This window comes from Puntigrus tetrazona, chromosome 19 (genome assembly GCF_018831695.1).
Source record: "Puntigrus tetrazona isolate hp1 chromosome 19, ASM1883169v1, whole genome shotgun sequence".
NCBI lineage: Eukaryota > Metazoa > Chordata > Actinopteri > Cypriniformes > Cyprinidae > Puntigrus > Puntigrus tetrazona.
Genome location: NC_056717.1, coordinates 12,487,374 through 12,509,997, shown reverse-complemented (window position 1 = coordinate 12,509,997; position 22,624 = coordinate 12,487,374). Strand labels below are relative to the sequence as shown.

Genomic DNA, 22,624 nt, shown 5'->3' with positions numbered 1-22,624 from the left:
GTTAACTCTTTTTTTGTTGTTGTTGTTGTACTATTTATTGCATAACACTTGATCCCCTTGTATTCCTGTCAGCGGATGTCTGGAGATGTTGCTTAGCAACCTAAAATCTTGATGGCACAGGATGCATGTAGCACTTTTGTTCGTGTGAGGTACGAAAAATGATAAAGACCCAAACAGAAGGCTTGTTTCACTCGTGCTGCTCACTATAGGCTGTCCAGTTGTGCAGCGTAGAGCACATAGCAAACGGCCATGACCATCTGCGTGCTCAACCTCTCCACGGGGGGTTGAATACATTTTAATAGACCTTATCTCATTGTCATCTTTACAGCTTACGGGGCATGATGGATGGGGGAAGGAGGAGCCTCCTGTGCATTATCCTTAGAGAAGGGTTGTGTTTGTGTCTTACAGCACTGCATCTGCGCTATATGCTAAAACCTAATAAATAAATAATCGCATTTCATTGGTCATGCTACTGCATTGCATTAGTCACCACTTTTAAAATTGAAAGTTGTCAGTCACAAACAGCAATGATAAACTAATTGCATTTCAGACTATTTCAATTCTATAACTTGGTGCAATATTATAATGTATGTTTTTGTAATACTGGACCTTGCACCACAAAACCAGTCATAAGCGTCATTTTGTAATTGACTGAATAAAGAAGTTTTCCGTTGATGTATGTATGGATTGTTAGGATTTTACAATATTTGTCTGGGATACAAATTTGAATACCTGGAATCTGGGTGTGTTAAAAAAAATGATATTGAGAAAACTGTCTTCAAAAATTGTTCAGATGAAGTCCTTAGCAATGCATATTCCTAATCAAAAATTGAGTTTTGATATATTTACGGTAGGAAATGTATAAATTATCTTCATGGAACGCAGCCTTAATGTTCTAATGAGTTTTAGCACGAAAGAAAAATGAATCATTCTGATCCATACAATGTCTTGTTGGCTATTATTGCTAATATTATTACTATTGTTATTGCATATTTATAATTACTTCTATAAACATTATCCCCCCTCCCCCCACCATCTGTTTAATTACAAACGATGCACATTGAAGTATTAATCATTAATTCAAAGAAAGAAAGAAATGCAAAAATATATAAATAAATAAAAGACAGATGCAAGGTAAGTATTGGAAAGAACAGCCTCAAGTAATTTAGCCTCAAATATATTTATCTAAATAAAACATTTTACATAACACATAAGTTAAAAGTATTAACAAAAGTTCCAATTTGGCAACTAGTTTGATAGATATTATGCAAATTATATACGCATCTGTTGCATTTAGCACACACGTCATAAACTGCAATTAATGATGTAATAGGCCTAGTAATAAACGCTCACACAATTGCGTTTTACAAAAGAATTATTGTATGGTAGGCTGCATGGTACATATGTTTTCCATCCCGTCCTCGCTGGATCCCCCTGTAAATATAGCTGTTTTCCAGCATCTGCGCCAGATGTTCCAGCCAACCAGCGCCCATCAGCTTCAGCGAGTGGGAGGAATCCGAGCGGCGGAGGATGATGCTTACGGCTGTCACATCCCGAGGACCACCGGCGACACTTCAAATGTGTGATGTTAACAGCTGCTGCGGCAAATGAACGATGGTCTCGGCTGGCGTTCTCGTGGGGCTCACAGTGGGTACGTATTTAGGCGTGAGACGACGAGACTGGGAGAAATAACTCGCTCGTTCTTTTCCGTTGGACGACAGCTAGCCTGCTGGCTAACGGAATAGCTCTCGTTCTCATTACATCATAATGGAGATAGACTGGCTGGCCGTTAATCGTTAATTCAAAGACCGCGTATCCGCTGGAGCTACGCAAAAGAGGATTACATATAAGAGATTCCACTAATAATGTATTATTTGATATGTGAATGCCAGCTGCATTAACAAGGTTCTTTTGCCGGGACAGGAATGTAACATTTACGACGCCGTTTTTCTCGGTAAATGGTTTTAATGACATTTCCCCTGTTTTGTCCGTTGTAAAAGCCGTTATAGTTCGTTCTGTCAGTGGCGCAGACGGACAAACCCGGGCTTTAATCGACTCCAAACAGAGATCTGTGTTTCGGAGTAGCGGTGAGTGATTGCAAAGAATGGCCATGTCTCAAACACTAGCTTGCTGCTTGCTTAGTGGCGGTGGGGATTGTGATTCGTTCCAGTGACTCGATTCTTTGGAGTCGGTTCAGTGGCGTTCTCTGCAGGTTAGGCTACATACATTTCATTTTTGTTTACAGTAACAGTTTGACAGGGAGACCCCAGAAAGGACCGCCACGGCTGTCTATCGCTAAAGAAGCATAGCTGTAGTAATCAACAAATGCACTTTAAAAAGGAGGCATGTTTGGCAGGTAAATAAACAGTACGAGTCATGTGAACCGGAGTGGTTCATTCTCTTAAAATATTTACTAAGCACACCGGATGCTTATACAGAAGGTTTGGGCATTATGGCATGCGTAGCCAGATACCCAAAGCGGTACACGTGATGGTCAAAATGCTCACTAGGTAGGCAGCTCACTAGATTTTGAGACAAAGCTGACTTGTTTGAAGCGATCGTAACACACGCACAGCACTTTGCTGTGCAAAGCTTTTTGGGCTTAACACCTGCCAACCTGCTGAATCACCAACCTATATAATTCACCTTCCTCTTAACTCTTTTGAAGTAGAAGGGAAAGAACTACGTCTTTAACAGAATTACTGGTTTTGTATTATAACATGCTGTAGCCCAGTTATTCAACCTCTAATATGTAACATGTTTATTTTAAATGCATACAGTTTCACATAAACATTTTGATGTGCATAATACATTTTGCATTTTATGTCCATTATGAACGAATGCCTTGATTTTAAAACCACTATCCACATCTTCGAATGTATTAAAATGTATGAAAATCGGTATTACCTGATATACGGACGGCTTGGGAAAAGCATTCCCTCGCTTCACCTTGAGCGCGTTCCGGCTACAGCTTAGTCATGACAGGCTGACCCAGATTTGTGCATAACATTGACTTCCAGGTGCGGTACTTTGAACAGTTGGACGTCTTCTCAGTCCTGCAATTAGTCTACGCTGTTTTTTTTTTTTCTTCCCAATGAATCGTGAAGTGCATGAATTCCCCCTTGACCGGAAAAAAAAAAAGTCAGCACGGCGCTGATTCGACAGTTCAGTAGGACATCCCTGGCTGTGTCACGGAAAGGGAGGGAGTGAAAGAGAAAGTGTGGCACATGATGAATATCTTGATTTGGCCCACCCAAGGTCGGCCTATAAAGTCATAAACCAGGATTAGCCATTTCTACCGCAGGGCCCGTCTGTAATTTGTGTGCGCGTTTCTCTCTGCCGTTACTTAGTGTCGCAAAGTTTGGCATTAACCATTAATGGCTGATCCATTAGAATAGAGTGTGGTGCATCACCTTCAGTTTGCCTTGAGTTCACACAGTATTCAGATCATTTTATAGACTCTGGGATGTGGTTTTGTTGATACTGGGTTTGTATCAGGCTCTGGGCTAAGGTCGCCCTTAGGGTGACAGAATAAACCATCTGGCACTCCAGTTATTCAAAGCATGCATCTGTGACCCCATGTGCACAAAACCACAGCCATCAACACCCCAGAAACAGATCAATCCCTCCACCGTGGATAAAAGCATTAGTAATGACACAGCTGTTCGACAAGCCCCCACAGCGCGCGGACGTTTGCCTTCAGTGGGGATTTTTTTGTGATCTCTGCTCATTAAAGCAGCAAAAATCTTGTTAGTATTGTTTTTATTAAACAACATTGAATTCACAAGCACAGAGAAGGACGGGTTTAGACTCTTACTCCGGTATTTTCTGTTGCATATCAAAATTTTGAGCACGGTTTTTTCTTACAATTCTGCACGGGTGACCAGAAGTGAGTGCAAGTCTTATTGGTTGGATAGCTTTCTTCTCAGAGCTAGAATTGAACACCTTTACATAATATGTGAATAGTCATGTCGGCGCATAAACAGCCATTCATTAAACCTAACCTTAACTCATTCAATTATGAATTATGCTTGCTTATAGCGTTTATTTGCATACACAGTCTACATATTTTTTGTAATAAGTTAACAAAAGAGTTTATTAAAATGCCGTAACACACAAAAATTCAAAGGAAAAAAGAATAAGGTTGCATGACGCAGATTTGCCTGAATCAGCTTTTTTGTAAAATTATGAAAGTGCACTAACCTGCACTGCTTTTTTGAATATGGCCTGTGCCCTGTTGTAATTCAATTCAAGTTTATTTTTATAGCACTTATCTTATAGCTTATTTTATAGCACTTTATACTTACCACTAACTTTATTTAGTAAGGCGAAATTTACCAAGAAAACAATATAAACAATCGTTTTTTTATTTAGCAATTTAAATATAAATGTATTTTTTTTGTTCATTTAAAAACAAATGTAAGTAATTTACATGTTAATACAAATATTTTTATTGAAATTTATTGAATACAATATATAGACATTATGCATGCTTGTTTGTGTGTGCATGTGTGTGTATGTGTGTGTGCTGCTTTTAATCCACAGGACAGTTTTCTGCAGTTGTTGATGTACCCAAAGATTATTTTATCTTTATGTGTTTATATTTATGTCAGCTCTCTTTGTGTAATCCCTTGGTTTTTGCCGCTCTGACCTGCTTAATGTGTTTGAGCAACTTTCAGCCTCCACGTAAGCACATGCTCTGCCTTGAGTGATGTTCTAGAAGCAGTTTGTATCCGAAAGCTCGAAGAGGTCTGGTGTTTCTGTAGCACATGACTGCAGTAGCTTTCTCCCAGTGCAGCACATTCCCCTGTAGAGATTTCAAACCGACTTCAAGTCAGAAAAGAAAAAGACTGAAAAAGCATGCTGGCAACCATCTCTCCGGTATCTATTATGAGCCCTTGAAAAAAACGGAGCGCTGTTCTTTTAAATAATGCTTGAACAGGGAGTATGTGTATGGGAGCGAGGGATGGGGGACGTTGAGCGTTTGAGATTGTGACTCACTGTACTACCGTTTCGATAGGACTGATACTCAAGACACACTTATCCACTCGCTCACATAACACATTCTCGCACTCTCCCACACAGATGATTTTTAGAAAAAAGAACACACCCTGTTATATAAATGCATTAAAAATAAATTAAGTTAAAATAGACAGTTTACAGAGTACTGGAAAAGGACAACATATTATGACAACATCAATATAACATTATTTATTATGTCTGTCTATTATGAATCAACAAAATCTTATTTATTACTATGAAGATGTTATGTTTGCTTTTATATAAGGTATATACGCTACCAATTTTCAATGCGACATGATCCTTCAGAAAGCATTCTGATATGATGATTTGGTTTTTAGGAAATTATCAAGTTAAGTAAAACAGCTTAAAGTGTTTGTCAGAAAATCATAATGTATACCGGTACTTGCTAAATAGAAGTATTAATTTATTTTAAAAAAATCATACTGAATGGTAGTGTGTATTAGTGTGATTAATGGTATACAGAATAAAAAAAAAAATATTGCACATAATTATACATAAGTACATAATATGAGATATTTGCATGTAATTATTTATATTCATATATATAAATATACTTAATATATAAACATTTCTTTTTAAATATGCATGCATGTATGTGTATTTATTAGTAGTAATGTATATATTTATTGTGTATATATAAATACAAACACATGCATGTAAATATTTTTTAAATATATTTATATAAAAATAATATAAATGTATACTCATGCACATATTTTCCAAATACATACTGTGTGTATTTACATATATACGTAATAAATAAACGCAGTACACATACATAACTTATTTTTGAATCTATTAATCATGATTAATCTTTAACAGTACTATTTATATATACATAATATACTATATATTATGTAAACAAAGACTTTTATTTTTGATGCCAATAATTGCAATGAATCATTTGACAGCACTAGTGTGTATATATTTGATTGTTTTCATAGCTATTATTTTTCTCTGCAGATGTTTTACCGTTTACAGTAAGGTAATTTTGTCTGCCACATTACACTGCATTTAACTAATTTGTCATTTCTATCCGCAACAGTGGTCACCATCCTCTCTAAGTCGCACGCCGACCGCAACGTTTATCCCTCTGCTGGAGTTCTTTTCGTTCACGTTCTAGAGAGGGAATACTTTAAAGGAGAGTTCCCACCATACCCAAAAGCAGGTATATTTAGTTTTGCCTATTTTTACTCTGCGTCTCCTTTTATCTTAAACCTTTCACACTATGATTATTCAGGCAGAGTAAGGACAGTCAAATCTAGCCTAAACCATGAAGCACTCACCCGGCTGCAGGTTGAAGTTCTTGCGTAAGCAAAGTCTCACAGGAGGCAATAGTGACAATAAAATCTCTCATCTTATTCATTACAATACAAAGCGGGTTATGCAAAAATGAAGCAATGAAAGCTATGAGCTCTACATTCGAATCGGAAACAGCGATATTAGAAATAGAAATGTCTATCAATGCAGGCAATGGCTTACTCCACTTTTTGGGAACTTCCAGTTGCATTTGACTCAGCAACCCCTATATATCCAATCTTCCTGTTGTACGAGTCTGTAAACCCTGTTTAATTTGTCTTCTCCTAGTACTACTTTTTCTTTGCTGTAGTCTTTTTTTGTTTCACCTCCACTCGTGCACCAAACGTTAATGTCAGTTTCCATTTTTATTTTGCAAAGCATCAATGTTAAAGCACATTTGGCACAGACTGTCGCACCTCATTGCTTAAATACAAATGATCCTTCATTTCAGGTGATTCGAGTAACGACCCCATCACGTTTAACACTAACCTCAAAGGCTTTCCAGACAGGCCTGGATGGCTGCGTTACATTCAAAGAACCCCTCATAGCGACGGAGTCCTCTACGGCTCACCGACCGCTGAGCATGTGGGCAAGCCGACAATCATCGAGGTGTGTGCAACCGTGTATAATCGTGTATAAACACATCTGATCTCATGCAATACCGTTTATATATAACGCATTAAATTAACAGTAAAGCCATTTATAATGTTAAAGAAAAATATTCAGAATCATTTAAAATATCATACCGACCCAGCTATTGAACAGCAGAGTATAGTGTTTATTTTCGCAGCATCATTTTTACTAGAAGAGGGTAACAGGGCAAAGTTGAATTTGTGTGCAAAAGTATGCTTATCTCTTCTTTGTGTATTGTTCAGGCTTTGGATTCATGTAAGGATTTGGCTTTGTTATTCTTCTTTACCCCTGAGAAACTGTATGTGTTTGCATCTGGTTCTGACATCCTCTGCATGGCATGAATGTAAAGCTGCCCTGAGCCGGGCTTAAACTTTCCCTCTTGCGTGTTGCAGATTACCGCGTATAATAAACGCACTTTTGAAACTGCCAGGCACAACTTGGTCATAAACATCATGTCTACTGAAGGTGAGAGCCAAGTTTTTAGTTTCGCAAATCTCATTATAACATACAGCCATGCGCTTAAAGAAAGGCTCCGTTGTCTGGCTGAAAGCCTTTAAATGGAAGAGTAATCCTTAAGTATAGGAAACGTGTCATTTTAAGATTTCAAGATAATTTAACAGCTGATTTAATGTAAACATTAAATGTTGCCAAATATTCACTGTTTTTTGATCTGCTTTATGTTGATATCAATATTGCTATTATATTCCCAGTTCCTGATCTGTGTTTAGCTTTAAGCTGAGCAACTGTTTCAGTGCAGATGTGACCTTATTGTGACGCAGTCCACCATCTGGCATAAAAAGATACTTCAAACACGACAGCCTTATTATCCGACTGTTATGTAACTTAGTTTGGATTACTTCTAATTGCATACAGGAAGATGTTCGTGTTCATGTCGTTTCTTTCTTGCTTTCTGGCAGAATTTCCTCTGCCGTATCAGGCTGAGTTTTTCATCAAGAACATGAACGTTGAGGAGATGTTGGCCAGTGAGGTGCTGGGAGATTTTCTCGGTGCGGTCAAGAACGTCTGGCAACCGGAGAGACTCAACGCCATCAACATCACTTCAGCGCTGGACCGGGGCGGACGAGTGCCATTACCCATCAACGACCTAAAAGAGGGGTGAGATCTAAATATGAGTGGCACAGAGCTTAAAATCAACAGATAAGAAGTAGCAGTAGTGCATCTTCTGGCTAATCATCGTTATACTAAGTGGTTTAGTTACTGTATAAAAAGCAATATTATTTAAATTAATTCATTCTTGAAAAAAAGGGGAGGACATTTTGTCCCAGAAGACAGTGCCTTATTGGCCTGTGAATTCACATTTCTTTAGAGGAATTCCCTCATGCGTTGGCACAAGTTGTTCATCAAATATTCATGTCCTCTTCCAGAAGATAAAATGTTCCAGATGAAGCATTTCAGGGGCTCTCGGTTAAAGCGGAAAACACTCATATTGACGGACAGAAGATGTATATCTTCTATCTAGTGCTTTATGCTGTGTCTCTGTGCAGCGTGGATATGTCGAGGGCAAATTCACTGTCAAACTCAGCTTAAAAATGTATGAACGTCATGCGTAAAAGCTGGAGCTTCTGTGATGTTGGCAGTGTGTATGTGATGGTGGGAGCAGACGTGCAGTTTTCATCGTGCCTTCGAGAGGTGGAGACCCCACAGAACCAGCTGCGCTGCAGTCAGGAGATGGAGCCCGTCATCAGCTGCGATAAGAAGTTCAGAGCTCAGTTTCACATCGACTGGTGCAAGATCTCTCTGGTGAGCACCGGATCTCTGGCTCTGATCTGTGTCATGCTGTGGAGAGGCCACTGTTGTGTGCAAGTACTTTTAGAGTCACTTTTAATATATGTACAGTGTACATTTAGTTTATTTTTAGGATTTTTTTTAAATGAATTACTTTTATGATTTTTTTCCATTATTATCAAATCAGATATTCCAACTTTAATTACAAATAGCCATATTTTGGTATAAATATTTTAGTCACTATTAACAGACTTAATGAGAAAAACAACATCATACCATTTTTATTTACGTTTAATTAAGTCATACTTTTACAATCCCTATCATTATTAATTATTTTCACAATATGTGGAGCAGATGTCTAACTATTAATTATAATTATTCGTAAGCGTCAAACTAAAAAAAGTAAATATTAAACATTCTTCTTAAGTAAAAATCTGCATATTAGGGTATTTTTTTTACATAGTGTGACATTAAAGACTAATGAGTAATGGCTGCTAAAATTCGGCTTTGGCATCACATTAATAAAATAATTATTAATTAACAAATTTATTTCAAATAAATGTGGCTGTGGTTGTTGTAAGAGACTTCTGCTTTAAATCTCACCTACCTCAAACTTTTTAATTGCAATAAAAAAATGTTTGCACACAAATTTTGCGGAAAATGCGTTGCAGTTATTCTCTAACCACGTCAAAGCGTTTATTTATGTTGAGCCCAGTTTGTCTTTGTCGTTGAAGGTGGACATCACTAGGGTTGTTCCTGTGCACAGTAACCGTCCAGACCCGGGCACAGGTGTGCTGCCGGACATCGGCGAGTACAACCCACCTTCTGACTTACTGAGAAGTAGAGATTATTTTGCTGACTTCCTGATCACCCTGGCGGTGCCCTCAGCTGTCGCTCTGGTCCTGTTCATCATCCTCGCCTACTCCATGTGCTGCCGACGGGAAGGGGTGTAAGTTCGCTGCGCTAAACTCTTGGGGAAAGTGAAACACACGAGCAAGCGCAAATCTCCTCTTACGCGTAATTTAATTAATGGGCATTGCTTAATGATCGACATTTAAACGCTTGATTACTTTTTGATCATAACAAACCGTATAGTGCCAGTACAGCAGCTTTTAAATCAGTTAAGTGAAGATCTCGAGGGCTTTTCTAGAAAATGTCCAAGTCTGATAGACGGAGTCGCATCCCTGCCAAAAAGCAGCTTACCATCTTCATCAAGCATCAGTTTTTTTTTTTTTCCACAATTTAATCATTAACTGAAACACACTCAGTCCAGAGGTTCCATCTGTTGTATTTAGAGTCATTCCGGCAGATGTTTCCTCTTCATTATCAGCCAATCCCAGCGTGTTTCCTGATGATGTCACCCACCATCAGAGCTTACCGCTGCAGCCCGAAGAAGACCCCTGCATCACCAGACTTCAGTTGATCCATTCATACCCCCTTCATTCCCTTCCTGACTCGCTCTCCATTGGCTTTTGTGTGGTTGTCTTTAACTATTAATATTAGAATTTAATTCAGTCATTTTGTTTTGTTTCTAGGGAAAAAAGAAACATGCAAACACCAGAGTAAGTGTTCCCTCTCCTGTGGTCTTGGCTTTTTCTTTCTCCTTTTCAGATCTTTCTTTGGATAGGTTCCCCTTGTTTTCTTTCTTCCCTATGTTTTGTTAACTCAAATCCTTCATCATGGTGACATGTTCATTTCCATCTCATTCATACAATCGCCTCTGTGTCTCCATGGTTTCATCAATGGGCAGCTGCTTCAGTGACAGAGATATATGATTATTATAATTGTATGAGGTAGTGTGGCAAAAGCCAAATACTCATCAATATCAATAGCCCTGCAAAAATAGACAGTTAACCCAATGTTATGCCTAGAACTTATACTCTTGATATACCTTTGTGCATGGATTTGCTTTAAATAGTCATTTGGTTGCTCCTTCCGTTCCCAGTATTCAGCTGGTTCACCACAGCTCCATTCAGAAGTCGACTAAGGAGCTTCGCAGCATGTCCAAGAACCGGGAGATTTCTTGGCCTCTCTCGACGCTGCCAGTCTTCCATCCCGTGAGCGGAGAGGTGGTGCCGCCCATCCATCCCGACAATTTCGAGACCACCAGCATGCCGCTCATGCAGACACAGACGTGAGTCTGTTACTGTGGCTTTAATCAAGAGTTGTCAATGTATAATTTGAGTTTGGAAACGGTGGATCTGGTTTAAGGGTTGAGAAAGTAGGTTACTATAATCTGGTTCTTTAAAAACAAGCTTGAATCTCCCAGCGCGCTGGTATTAAATCACTGATGACTTGGAGAGATTAAAGCAGATCAAACATCACAACATATGAGTATTATCATCAGTACGACTGGCCTAAAATGATGTGATAAGATGATGGAGAAAAAGGTGTAGGACAAAACAAATAAATAATAATCTCGGCTAATTACGGATGCAGGAAATCATTTTTAGCAGTTTTAAAATAATATAAATCGAATACTCCAAATGTCATCATTACATTGTAATAATTACATTATTATTATGTTTTATTAATAATTATTTTAAAAATTCTAGCAAATTTTCACAAATACAATCCAATAATTGGCTTTAACTATATACTGTAGAACGAAACAAAATGCGAAAACTTAAAAATAATAAAATACTTCTGATGAAAACAATTGGTATCTTCATCCATTTCTCTGCTAGTAACTACATGGATTTAAACTAATAGTTCACCCAAACTGTAACATTTTGTCATCATTTATTCACCCTCATGTTGTTCTAAACATGTATGACTTAAGTATTTTTAATGAAAGTAAAAGGCTACTAGTAAATGTTTGATTACCCACAGTCCTCAAACTAGTATTTTCTGTTAAACAGAAGAAATAATCTAATACAGGTTTGGTATAACTTGAGGGTAAGAAAATTACAAAAAAAATCTCTTTAGAATGTAAGCTTATATGACTCTTTTACAGATATTCATTCATTTGGAAATTAAATTGCACTGGTTGAGATAACTAGTATTGATTTTTTTTTTTTTTTTTGATTCACTGAGAAGAATCAACTCATTAGAGCCATTAGCTCAAGAGTCGGACATTAATCACAATGCCTCTTATGCACTTGCAGAATAAGTCCATAAAACTATGCAATTTTTTCTTAATAGAATCAGTTCTCCTTTCCTAAACCTAAAAGAGTGCTAGTGATGAGCATGATGGCCAAATCCTTGTCTTTGCCTTTATTTACAGAAATCTTCAAAATCAGATCCAAATACCACAGCAGCAGTCCTCTGGTAAGTGAAGCATTGAAAACTGATGTCTAAGCTTTTCATCCCATTGATTCGATCAGCACCTGATACCAGATGGCACAGCAATACATTCAAATATTTTCTAAAATTACCCATAAAAAACAAACAAACTGAGGGCTGTTCCCTGCAGTCACGGTGCTTTAGTCTCTTTCATTGCTCTCTGGTGAACCCCAGTGTACATGTAATGAACTGCCATCAGACGGCTGTGAAATCTCTCCCTGTCTAACATGCTGTTCATTCATTCATGCTAACAAAGGAGATAATTATTGTATGTCGACTTTTCGGAGGCTAGAGGCAAGTATCACTCTTTGCATCTGCGCTAACGTGTTTTTTTTTTTAAAAAAAAAGAACGAGATGAGCTTTTTCACATTTCTAAAATGTTCCTCTCATTGTAGGTAAATGGTATTCCTGAGGAGAGAAAGGTGGCTGAAGCCCTAAACCTGTGATCTCGCGTGGCTTCACTTTTGTACCCGTTTAATCTTGCCAAACGTGCATGTGTAGCTGTAGCTTCAAGCTCAACGCCTTTGTGTTTTCATGCACATGTGCGACATCCAAACGTTATTCAGTGTCAGAGCTAATGTTGATGATGAGCACACTAAAAGAATTCTTTAAAATACTATCCACAATAAATATGTTGTCAAATGTTGAAATATTTTTTAGTATGAGCCACTAATGGAGGCGCATTTACAAGTTGATATTGTCTGATTGTTCTCTTATATGAGCAAATGTGTTTTGATAAATAAATTAATACACTTGCCACTAAATAACACTGCCGTATGTTTTTTTTTTTTTTTTTTTTTTTTCTGGGGATGTGAGTGGAAGACATTTAAACACAAATAAAAGATGAATAAATAATTCACATTTTTGAGAAGGGGTTTATCGTCAACATTGACTGTACAGTATGATGAAGGCATTTCCAAATTAAATGACTATTTTTACATTTCAACATACTGTATACACAAATTCCTTTGAGGCCTTTAGGGTTTCTTTAAATAAAACTTATAGCAAACTATACAAACTTGATTTATGAACAGACGAGGAGTTTGAAAAACAAAAAAAAATAGTTGCATGGATGTGCCAGATGATGGCACACTGTACAAATTTTCCTTTGCTTAGGAAAAAAAAAAAAGCATTTTCACTGAAGGGACAAAAAGTCTTGCAGTTTCTTTTAAATTCACATATATCGAACTGCTATGAAAGGTAGATATAAAAATGAGATACTTTCATAGTAAATGCAACTTTTCAGCCAAAATGACAGTAACTAGAGTACCACTATTGAAACAACACGCCTGTCTCTCAATGGCACAGAAAGGATCTATTTACAGCATTATCAGTTAAACTGATAATTCAATGTAACTCTTTTTACATGTAATATATATATAAAAAAAAAAATCAAGTTGAACATGGAACATCAGGCTGCGTTTCAAGCAGTTTGAGAGGATATGAAGACATACGTAAAACAATAAATAATGAGGTCACTGATCATCGACAAAGCTGGCTCTATCATTAAACTGTATTCTTATGAAGCGAGTAAACCACGTGGTAAGAAAACCAAACTATAACTGGCTCAAATGACTCAAAGTCTGCAGGGAAGATGCCCCACTCAGTGCAATTGAAAGAGGGTAAAGAAGGCATTGTGTTATGATCAAAACGCATAACTTTGTTTGTCTTGAATGTTCAAGTTTACCTTTCACATGAAACACTGTTCCTCCAGCATCCACCCAAAATTAACTGAGCAAACAATCGACTTCTAAAAAAAACATTCTGACGGAAGCAACGCGTGTTTATGGATTCCATCAGTGTGTGAACAAATTCACAGCTATTGAGTTTTTTTGTTTTTTTTTTATGACAGCACATAAATGGATGTTTACCTTTTGATAATCCGAAGCTTTCAATTTCATAAGAGGTTGTTCACCTAAACGATAAAGCTGCTGGTGTGATATGAATGTGAATCTGCATGGAAACATTTGGTGCTCAAGCCGATGTAGTTTTGTCAAATTTACGAGGTGAAACGCAGGAATGTATTACTCCTTCACATTTTGCAGTCATGGGCGTCATGTACAAAAACCGGGGAGACGATGAGGACACACAAACACGTACCCCTGTATAAAACATGAAGATAAATTATTAAATACTGTCCATAAAACACATCTCAGAGCTATGAGAGGACAGAGCACAGGTGTAAGTGTTATTTGTCTACTGCAAACATCCTGCTTTAAGAATCCTTGTTTGATCATCTGAATTGCTTCTGCTCCAAGGTCCTTGGCTTCAGTTCCAGCTTGAGTTTTGTATATAGACCCATGCCGTAAGAATTGCTAGGAAAAACTCCTAGGAAAAAAAATGTTCTAGGCTGGTCAAGTTTCTTTATTTTATACAGACAGGTCCATTAGGATCCTCAGTGGACGAGGTGTGCTACTGTCTCTGATTGCCCATGATTATTCGTTTTGGGACAGTATCAGTACCAGCACTAGAAAGACTCCTGCTCCCAGCAGTCTCTTCAGTAGAGGCCCGCTCTCCTTAGGAATGGCCACCTGGGCCAAGTCATTGGTGATCTGGGAAATCTCATGAGCTACACAAACAAAGATGAATGTGCTGACGATAATGTTTAAAGTGGGGTTTCCAGGAATGAGGACCAAGATGCCCTTGGTGTCCGCTGCCAGCCAAATATGATACTGGCATATGAAGAGCTGGTGGGGGAAAAAAAGCATGTTTAAATGGTTTTAAAACAATAAAATATTTTATTTTCAGCATGTTTAAACATGTATTTGCAGTGGACTAAATATGTAGTGTTGAGTCCCTTTTGGGGTTTTTTTGTGACTCCAAGCTGCCTATAAAAGCCTCCTTCATCACTTCTAATACTATGAGTAGACACATGTGAGCGTTGAGCCTGTGTTAAAACATTGCTCATTGGCTTTTCAAAAAGAATTCTAGCATTTCTTACTCTTTCATGAAACATGAAACTGGGAGCTCGTCCGGGATTTGATCCCAGGACCTCTCCCACCCAAGTGTGAATCATACCCCTAATCTTAATCAAAGAGGGATTAGTTGTAAATGTCAATCCTAACTGACGGTACACTAAAAATATCCATAAACATGACACTGGCAATAAAACTCATTTTGTTTGCTTGCTTGCAGTAAAGCTTCTACTGTCTCACCTCTAGGGAGATCTTTCCAAACCATGCAAAGAACGAGCTGTACAAAGAGCGAGCATAACCAGGAATATTCCGGATCAAAATGAAAGCCAGAATCTGGGGGCAGAGAAAAAAAAAAAAAAAACAGTGATGGAAAGTCAGCAGCCTCATAGGCAAAGCAGAATGAAACAAAGTATGAAACAAGATTTTTTAGGTTACAAATGTTCTTTCCATTCTCACAAAAGCCACCTGACTCTCTGAATCAAATGTAATAAAGGTAACCTGGTGAGGTTATGAAAAGTCAACTTTTTAAAAACTTTTTTCATGTATTAGTTAAATCATCCATAGTGTGCAAGAGAACACTATAAAGAGATCTTGTTAAAAAGGGCACTTGCCTGGACAACTGAAATGTATGGATGCATCTCATTACACTCAGACTTGTTTTTGCACCCACTGGCCCAAATGGAGTACGTCTGGAAACAAAAGACTCAATTGTAAGGAAGTCAGATTGCTATTTTCAGAGAGAAATAGAAAAAGCCTTACCATAAAAGACACCACAGAGACAAAGAGCAGACAGTTGGAAATCCTGTTGGAGAAGAGAGGCTCTCCTTTGCCTTCAGACAGTAGCTGACATTTCTGCAGCAGCAGATATATGAAGGCAAAGAGCATCCCGTTGATCACAGCCTAGCATCCAAAAGAGCAGAAATCTGTTACTCGGATGTGAAAGTGACAAATGGTGTTATTAATGGAAAAGTAAGGACGTTTTACATACAAATCGATCTAGCTTCCACCTGAACCACCACTCGTGGATGCTACCTTGCAGCTCAAAGAGCTTTGAAACGGGCCACAAAGAAAAAACAGCCTCAAACAGTTCCTGCAACAAACGCGAAAGATTTAAATGCACATATTTATAATCGAAACGAGTCTTAACTGTCCTACTGTGAAACAGAAACTCACCTGCGAGTATGCAAAAAAGCAGATGAAAAGAAGCAAACCCAGAAGTTTCAACAATAGTGCCAGATTCCAGAATGCACTACCTGTACATAATTAAAAGGGAACGCTATGTTTCAAGGCTTCATTTATTATATGCGTTTAAAAATTAAGATTGTTTGGTGTCTATTAAATGAATAACAGCAAATGCAGTTGTACGACTTTAATTACCATTGGCTTGCTTCTGCAGAATCTGTGGCCACAATGCCATCGTAGCATAAATAACTGCAAACCAAAAAGTGACAAGAGGCACAAAGTAATAAAACTGATAAGGCCTATCCATAACCAGACACAGCACCACCACAAGGAAATTAAGCCTGAAAAGAACCTAAAAGACAAAAACAGAGAGGACTCATTATTTCATATTATGCGGTTATGCATTCTTTTTATAAAGCATTTCTCTCTCCATTATCAATATTTACACTGATAAGCAATACGGCCACATCTGCTTTGAAACAACAAATGACCACATTGGACAATAAAACAAAGTCAACAAAACCATTATATAGTGATGAACAATGACCTAGCAATAATCCATATGGAAGATGACAATTCAAAACAATAAATGAACATCCAGATATTACAATAAGTATTAAGTTACTGTATTGTTATATTTAATATTTTTAACTAAATGTAAATGTGCTAAACCTCATTTATAATACTGTATAATAGTAATAAAACATGTCATATTGCAACTGTGGCTGCAATAATAATAATAATAATAATAATAATATATATTACAGTTAGGAAGTTTTGGATCCATAGAAGTCTCTTATGCTTAGCAAAGCTACATTATTTATTAAACACAACAAATAATTTAATTCAATAAAAAAAATTTCATTTATTCCTGTGGTCCTTCGGAAATCTTTTTACCATGCTGATTTTCTACTCATACATTTTTTTTAATCATCAATGTTCAAAACAGTTGTGCTGACTAATATTTTTGACTAATGACTTTTTGGGGGGGAGGATCCACGATACAAGGTTCTTTGATGAACAAAGTTAAAAACCAGCATTTATTTATGCAATTTTTTTTAACAGCATTAAGTTATTTTATCTGAATAAAAGAAGTAATTTCATCATGTACACTGTACTTTGCCTAATCGTTTTAGAAGAAGACCATATGTCAGTCACTGCTACATGAATACGGGAACACAAAATAAGCAGAGTGTGGCAACAAGTACCTGACACACTCTGTAAAGTCCAAAGTCTCCCTTCAGCCAGAAAAACGAGAAGTGTCCATATCCTGTTTGGAAGAGATACGCAGCTACCAGGACACGGACATGCATGTACACAGGTATAAACTGAGAAAACAAAAGGACAATGCAGTCACTAGTAATACCAGAGTAAAGCGAAGTAATCCAATGCTATTAAACCCAAGCTATTAATAACCGTACAGTGCTAGCTCCAGAAATGTGGTAAATAAGGATAACCAGCTGCATCCAGCCCTTCCATTCATCCGTCTGCTCTCTGTTCAGAAGTTTTGTCTGGAAAGAGAAATGAAAAATTGTACAAGAATATCAATACGAACATGTAAACAGCATTTGAGACTAGAACAACTTCCCAAAAGCCTACGCTACCTCTTTGCTGTTCTCGCTGTAGAAGATGCCCAGAACGAAGATGTAGATGAGAGGGATGAAAAAAGTAGAATGCGTATAGAACTTCTGTTCCTTCATAAAAATGTCTGCCCTGTCACAAAGGTAGAAGTACAACATGATGAGGCTCATTTTGCAAATGGCCAGTAAAGGTCCCTTTGGGTTGAGTTGACCCAAAACAACGGGCGGTTTCTTCTCCTCTCCGCTCTCCACATCAGGAACGTGTCTGCTCTTATGGTGTCTACTATAGCCCAGGATGAGGAAGATGATTATGGACAGCAGGAAGAGACCAGCAGCTATCTTCTGAAAGAAGCTAAGGGGAGGGGTGCTCTGACAGCAAGAGCCATCAATGGGCTTCAGGATCTTGTTGCATACGGAGTTCATCAAAACCATAGCACCCTGAGAAATGGGTAAATATTAGTCATAAAAGTAAAGAGAATACAATAGAATTATTACAATCGCAAAACTCAACCAGAGGCTTACAACATCTCTTGTGCTTTCAGGAAGGTGCAAGCCATCCACCGACTGGGAAATGGTCTTCATAGCAGCTTGCCGAGAGGCCTCCAAGAACTTGACCTTCTTTTTGCTGGTATTCAGTGCTCTAACTGCTGCCTCGTTGTACAGATTTATCTGCTCATTTGTGATCATCTTCCGACTGTCACTTAGCACATCCTCATATACAGGATCTACACAAACAGGAAAGTCAAAAACATGAGGGGGAGGGGAAAAAAAAGAAAAAAAGTGAAGGCATCACTCCAAGGGATCTGGATTTCAAAACGTACCTTGTAGAACCCAATAGACTTCACTGTGCTCCCCTAGTTTTTTCAGTGTGTCTGATATAGCCGTGAGGTTCTCTTTGTACTGAAAGAGCGCCTCAGTCTTGCCGTTGTGCAACTTAATGGACCACTGTTGGAAACCACAAACATCGGTCATTAGAAATGAGTTCAAAAACAGCACCTGAATGCATTACGACTGCAAACAGGAACTCACCGTAGCAGCACCGATGATGACGACGTGTGGTTTGGAAGCAGATCCCTAGAATTAATTAGAGATGAGACTAGATTCTTAAGATTTAATAACTTGCCTGCTTTCTGTCCAGTGCAATTTAATTGTCTTTACCTCTGTCCATAACATCAGCTGCTCCTTCAAGGAGTTGTTCACTTCAGCATACCACAGGAAGTCCTAAAAGGTAAACATAATTATTCTGAGCTGTTATATAGCAATTAACGTGAGAAAAGGATCGCAACTCAAAGACAACTCGACTGTACAAGACAAAACTAATTAAAAATACTTACGACAGTGGCATCACCATTTACAAAAGGGATGTTTTCATGCTGGTGGCACAATTGAGAAGAACAAGAATAAAAATGATATAGTTAACTTTACACAAAATAAAAGATATCTTTATAAATGTAGGTATTGTTCTTATTCATTTCTCTTTAGAGTCACCATGATATTTTTTTGTATGGAATATTGCAGCATTTTTTTTTTTTATAAATTATGTCCATGTCCATTATTTTTATTTATAAATTCTATTCCTCTTGCAATGACATCTCATCTCTTCTTAGATGACGAGTTCCCTAGCACAATGGCAGGACAATAAAAAAAAAATGCCCTTCAGCAAACTTCCATGCTTTAATTGCAGCAATAGCAAACAAAGATAAAATTCGTATAAACAAAGTCAAGTCCTGCCCTTCATTATTTTCTCATCTGAGAAACCCTTACACCCGGATGTGTCACAACAGGGAAGAAAACAACTGCATCTTGTGCTTTATGCCAACATTAAAACATTTTACAGAGAAAGAATGAATAGTATTGTTGTAACGGTCCAAATTTTAATTTATACATACGATACAACTATTTGGAAATTTGGAATCTGAGGTTGCAAAAAAAATAAGTATTTAATAAAACAAATAAAAGTATTTGCATTTAAAATGGTCCAAATGAAGATCTTCACAATGCATTATTACAATCAATAACGTTTTGATATTTAAAGGTAGAAAATATCTTCATGGAATATGATCTTTACTTTCCAAATGATTTTTGGCATAAAAGATAAATCAATCATTTTGACCCACAGAATGTATTTCTTGTAATTGCTGCAAATATACCCATGCTACTTATGGTCCAGGGTCAAATATGATGTTTTTGACTGTGCTTGAGAGTCATCATGAGCATTTTAAATTGTGGATCTGTGAAGGATGACATCAGTGTGGACCTATTTGACCATTAAAAAAAAATTTAAGTTGCCATGTTAAAGCAGAAATTGTATCTTTTTTTCTCCACTATTTTGACGTAGACAAGTGAAACAGCTATCAAAACGTGAGAAAACATTTAGTGTTGGATTTGACTGTAGAAAAGGTGGAGGGAGCTAATTAAAATTAAGTTTATTGCATAAACTGTCTTTAATTTTAAACTTTGTTAAATCACGTACACTTTTACATAATGAACAAATCATGTTTTATACACAGACTATAAAAAGGTCTAACACACAAAAATTCCTGCGCCCAGCTTTGTCTCTATAAACAACTGTTTTTGTTCGGGGGCATATTTTAAAATACCAGTGGTAACGTTTTGGTAAACAGGAACAATTACACCCTTTCCTTTTTAATTTGACTGCATCCTTTAAATGGCACGTTCATTAAAGTCGCTATTGCTTGGGGGCCATCCTACACTGAACAAAATACCACTTTGAAGTAAATACTCACTCTGGTCTGAAACACATTATATCAGTTAACCAAAAGAAGGCATACCGACATGAACACCAACAACTAACCTTGTTCCCAACTTCTTTCACCTCAGGGTTCATCATTTTGATGAAAGAATAGAAGAGCTGACGTATTCTAGAGTCTCCTACAAATGCTATCCTCTTCTCTCTGAGGCAAAACTTTGCTTCACTGAAAGACAATAAAAAGGACTGTAAATTCCAGCCCACATTTCTCTCCCACATGCGTCATCGAGGTACATTAACAATCACAACACGACTTACGTGCTTTTGTACTTGTGTAGCATGCAGCCATAGGGCTGCCATACATTGTCCCCTAAAAAACGTCCACTTGATAAAAGCCAGTCACACGTGTCGCTGCCTGAAAGTAACAATGCATAATTACAGTGAACACACCACATTTAAGAATAACATTATGTTAGGGGTTAGTAAGATTAAGTTTTGTTCCGTATTTTTTCAGTGTCTTGCCCACTTGCCAAACCGGAGGAGACCAGACCTTTTGTTAGGGGTTAGAGAGGTTTTATTTTTGTGAAATAAATCAATTGTCCTTCTGTTATTTAGCAAGGGTGCGGTAAAGCAGTAAAGACTTTTACATAGTTCACTAAATGTATATTCCAAATAAACAAATGTTCCTTTTTACTCAAAGAATTACAAAAAAAAAACTGTTTCCAGAAAATATGAAGACGTTTTCATCTCTGATTATACGAGTAATCTACATGTTACCTGGAATAGAGCTTTAATATTCTACATGCGTTTGGCTGGATCTAGTGAAGCACTTATATATTTTTGTGCACCAGACACACCTGTGATTCCCCTCCAAAATCTACCTGGCACCTGGTTTTAAGATAAGGCCTACTGGGCTCTATGCGTCAAAGAATGAAGTCTAACTGGAAATGAAATCCCGATGACAGACCAGCTGGGTGACAACACTGGTATCAGCTTTGATCAGTTATTGATTAGCTAAAATGCTTTACCTAGTAAAAAAAATGCGCCAAAAAGACCGTTTCAGTAAATTGGTCACAGTTTACTAGTGTTTTCGTGAGCAAAGCTGCAGCTGTTATGTAGCAGTGACAGACGCGCACACGCTCCCTGAAAACATTGAGTGACAGCGTTAGCATCGACGCTAACACAAACACGCAGCTCTTTCTCACACACCGCCTCACAAACACTCACCCCCATAATGTCGAGAAGCCGTGTGGAACACAGTGAGAAGGATGACGGCGGCGACAGACAGCAATTTAGCATTTTTTATGCTGAAATATTGATTTATTTCCCGTTTGCCTAGGCTATAGGCCAGGACCGCCATCTTGGCTCCTCCATGACAACAGGCAGACAGACGATCTGCGGCGAAGCTGACGGAGTCAGAGCCGAGCGGCGCGTGCTCGCTTCCCGCGTGCGCCTCAGCTTCTGTTGTCTTGAGCAGAGCAGGTTGGCTGGAGTCCGATTGCGCTCCTTCTGCTGAGGTTGCATCAACAACTGTCATATCAGAGTTTCTTTTGCCTTCCAGCGCTTTAAATAAATATCTCCGACTTTCACAAACTACTCCTTAATTTTCGTTCTGTCCTTTTTCGGTGTCCTGCCCACTTGTCAAACTAGAGGAGACCAAACCTTGTTAAACTTTGAACATATTCCCTCCGTCCGTTTCCTGAGCCGCCACAAGCGATATCATTTGTTTGAGCAAAACACAGCTCCTTAAATGCTTTGTTGAATCGGACATGCTTTCCTCAGCAATGCTTAGAGCCCACTTGGTATCTTGCATATCAAGTTGTTCTGGTTCGGACTAAACATTTTGCAGTGTGAGATAAGCGCTGTTAAAAACGGTTCCTGAGGGTGTAAGAAATTACTTGTCCATCAAAATAAATATTGACAGGGCAATTGTTTAGCTACTATGCGATCAAACAAGATTAACCGCCACCTGACATTCTTGTGATACCTAGCCAGGTGGCATAGTTTATCACTTAGGAATCAAATGCTATTGTTATTTAATGACATTGTTATTGAACAATGAAGTTTTTTTTTTTAATAAAAAATGAAGTTATGTGGCTCCCAGCCAATATTAATCTAGTAAAAAGGCAGCCAATCAGATTGCAGATGATTAGTTAGGCTGTCATCAAGGCTCATCGAAAGACATCGCCTTGATGGATCCTTGAAAAGCCTGTCTTTGGTCTTGTCCCAAA

At 37.8% G+C, this 22,624-nt stretch overlaps 3 protein-coding genes across 7 annotated transcripts in view; 1 reads left to right on the top strand and 2 right to left on the bottom strand.

Annotated features, from left to right (window-relative positions):
- ppp1r9a (protein phosphatase 1, regulatory subunit 9A) overlaps positions 1 to 5,560 on the bottom strand; it is a 44,402-nt gene extending 38,842 nt beyond the window's left edge. The window contains exon 1 of the mRNA XM_043218299.1: positions 2,908 to 5,560. The gene's annotated coding sequence lies outside the window, so the exon portion shown is untranslated. The remainder of the gene's footprint in view (positions 1 to 2,907) is intronic.
- sgce (sarcoglycan, epsilon) lies at positions 1,393 to 12,770 on the top strand. Of its 5 annotated transcripts, XM_043218307.1 has the most exons (13): positions 1,393 to 1,651; positions 2,001 to 2,087; positions 6,089 to 6,211; positions 6,794 to 6,951; positions 7,368 to 7,440; positions 7,893 to 8,091; positions 8,574 to 8,736; positions 9,456 to 9,670; positions 10,257 to 10,283; positions 10,667 to 10,855; positions 11,948 to 11,991; positions 12,263 to 12,300; positions 12,402 to 12,770. In XM_043218307.1, the coding sequence occupies exons 1-13, from the start codon at positions 1,615 to 1,617 to the stop codon at positions 12,450 to 12,452; spliced, it is 1,404 nt and encodes a 467-aa protein (XP_043074242.1). In that variant the 5' UTR covers positions 1,393 to 1,614; the 3' UTR covers positions 12,453 to 12,770. The 5 variants fall into 5 exon arrangements, with proteins under 5 accessions (XP_043074242.1, XP_043074244.1, XP_043074243.1 ...); XM_043218309.1 differs by lacking the exon at positions 12,263 to 12,300 and having other exon boundaries at positions 1,394 to 1,651; XM_043218308.1 differs by lacking the exon at positions 10,257 to 10,283 and having other exon boundaries at positions 1,395 to 1,651.
- Positions 12,771 to 12,865: 95 nt separating this feature from the next.
- casd1 (CAS1 domain containing 1) lies at positions 12,866 to 22,217 on the bottom strand. Its single transcript, XM_043218306.1, has 18 exons — positions 21,621 to 22,217; positions 20,712 to 20,808; positions 20,499 to 20,619; positions 19,018 to 19,056; positions 18,842 to 18,904; positions 18,713 to 18,757; positions 18,505 to 18,628; positions 18,206 to 18,408; positions 17,708 to 18,121; positions 17,525 to 17,614; positions 17,312 to 17,431; positions 16,299 to 16,455; positions 16,095 to 16,174; positions 15,910 to 16,011; positions 15,681 to 15,821; positions 15,533 to 15,610; positions 15,162 to 15,254; positions 12,866 to 14,693 (listed from the first exon to the last, which is right to left on the bottom strand). The coding sequence occupies exons 1-18, from the start codon at positions 21,928 to 21,930 to the stop codon at positions 14,442 to 14,444; spliced, it is 2,529 nt and encodes an 842-aa protein (XP_043074241.1). The 5' UTR covers positions 21,931 to 22,217; the 3' UTR covers positions 12,866 to 14,441.
- Between the last annotated feature and the right edge of the window lie 407 nt (positions 22,218 to 22,624).

Bases quoted from the DNA above. Each gene is read 5' to 3' on its own strand.
- casd1 (XM_043218306.1), bottom strand. From the start codon at position 21,930: ATGACAGTTGTTGATGCAACCTCAGCAGAAGGAGCGCAATCGGACTCC. The intron at 18,758-18,841 runs GTAAAGACAATT...AATTAATTCTAG, and splicing joins AGCTGATGTTATGGACAGAG to GGATCTGCTTCCAAACCACA. The intron at 14,694-15,161 runs GTGAGACAGTAG...TTCCCCCACCAG, and splicing joins TTGGAAAGATCTCCCTAGAG to CTCTTCATATGCCAGTATCA.
- sgce (XM_043218307.1), top strand. From the start codon at position 1,615: ATGGTCTCGGCTGGCGTTCTCGTGGGGCTCACAGTGG. The intron at 7,441-7,892 runs GTGAGAGCCAAG...GCTTTCTGGCAG, and splicing joins AAACATCATGTCTACTGAAG to AATTTCCTCTGCCGTATCAG. The intron at 10,284-10,666 runs GTAAGTGTTCCC...TTCCGTTCCCAG, and splicing joins AGAAACATGCAAACACCAGA to TATTCAGCTGGTTCACCACA.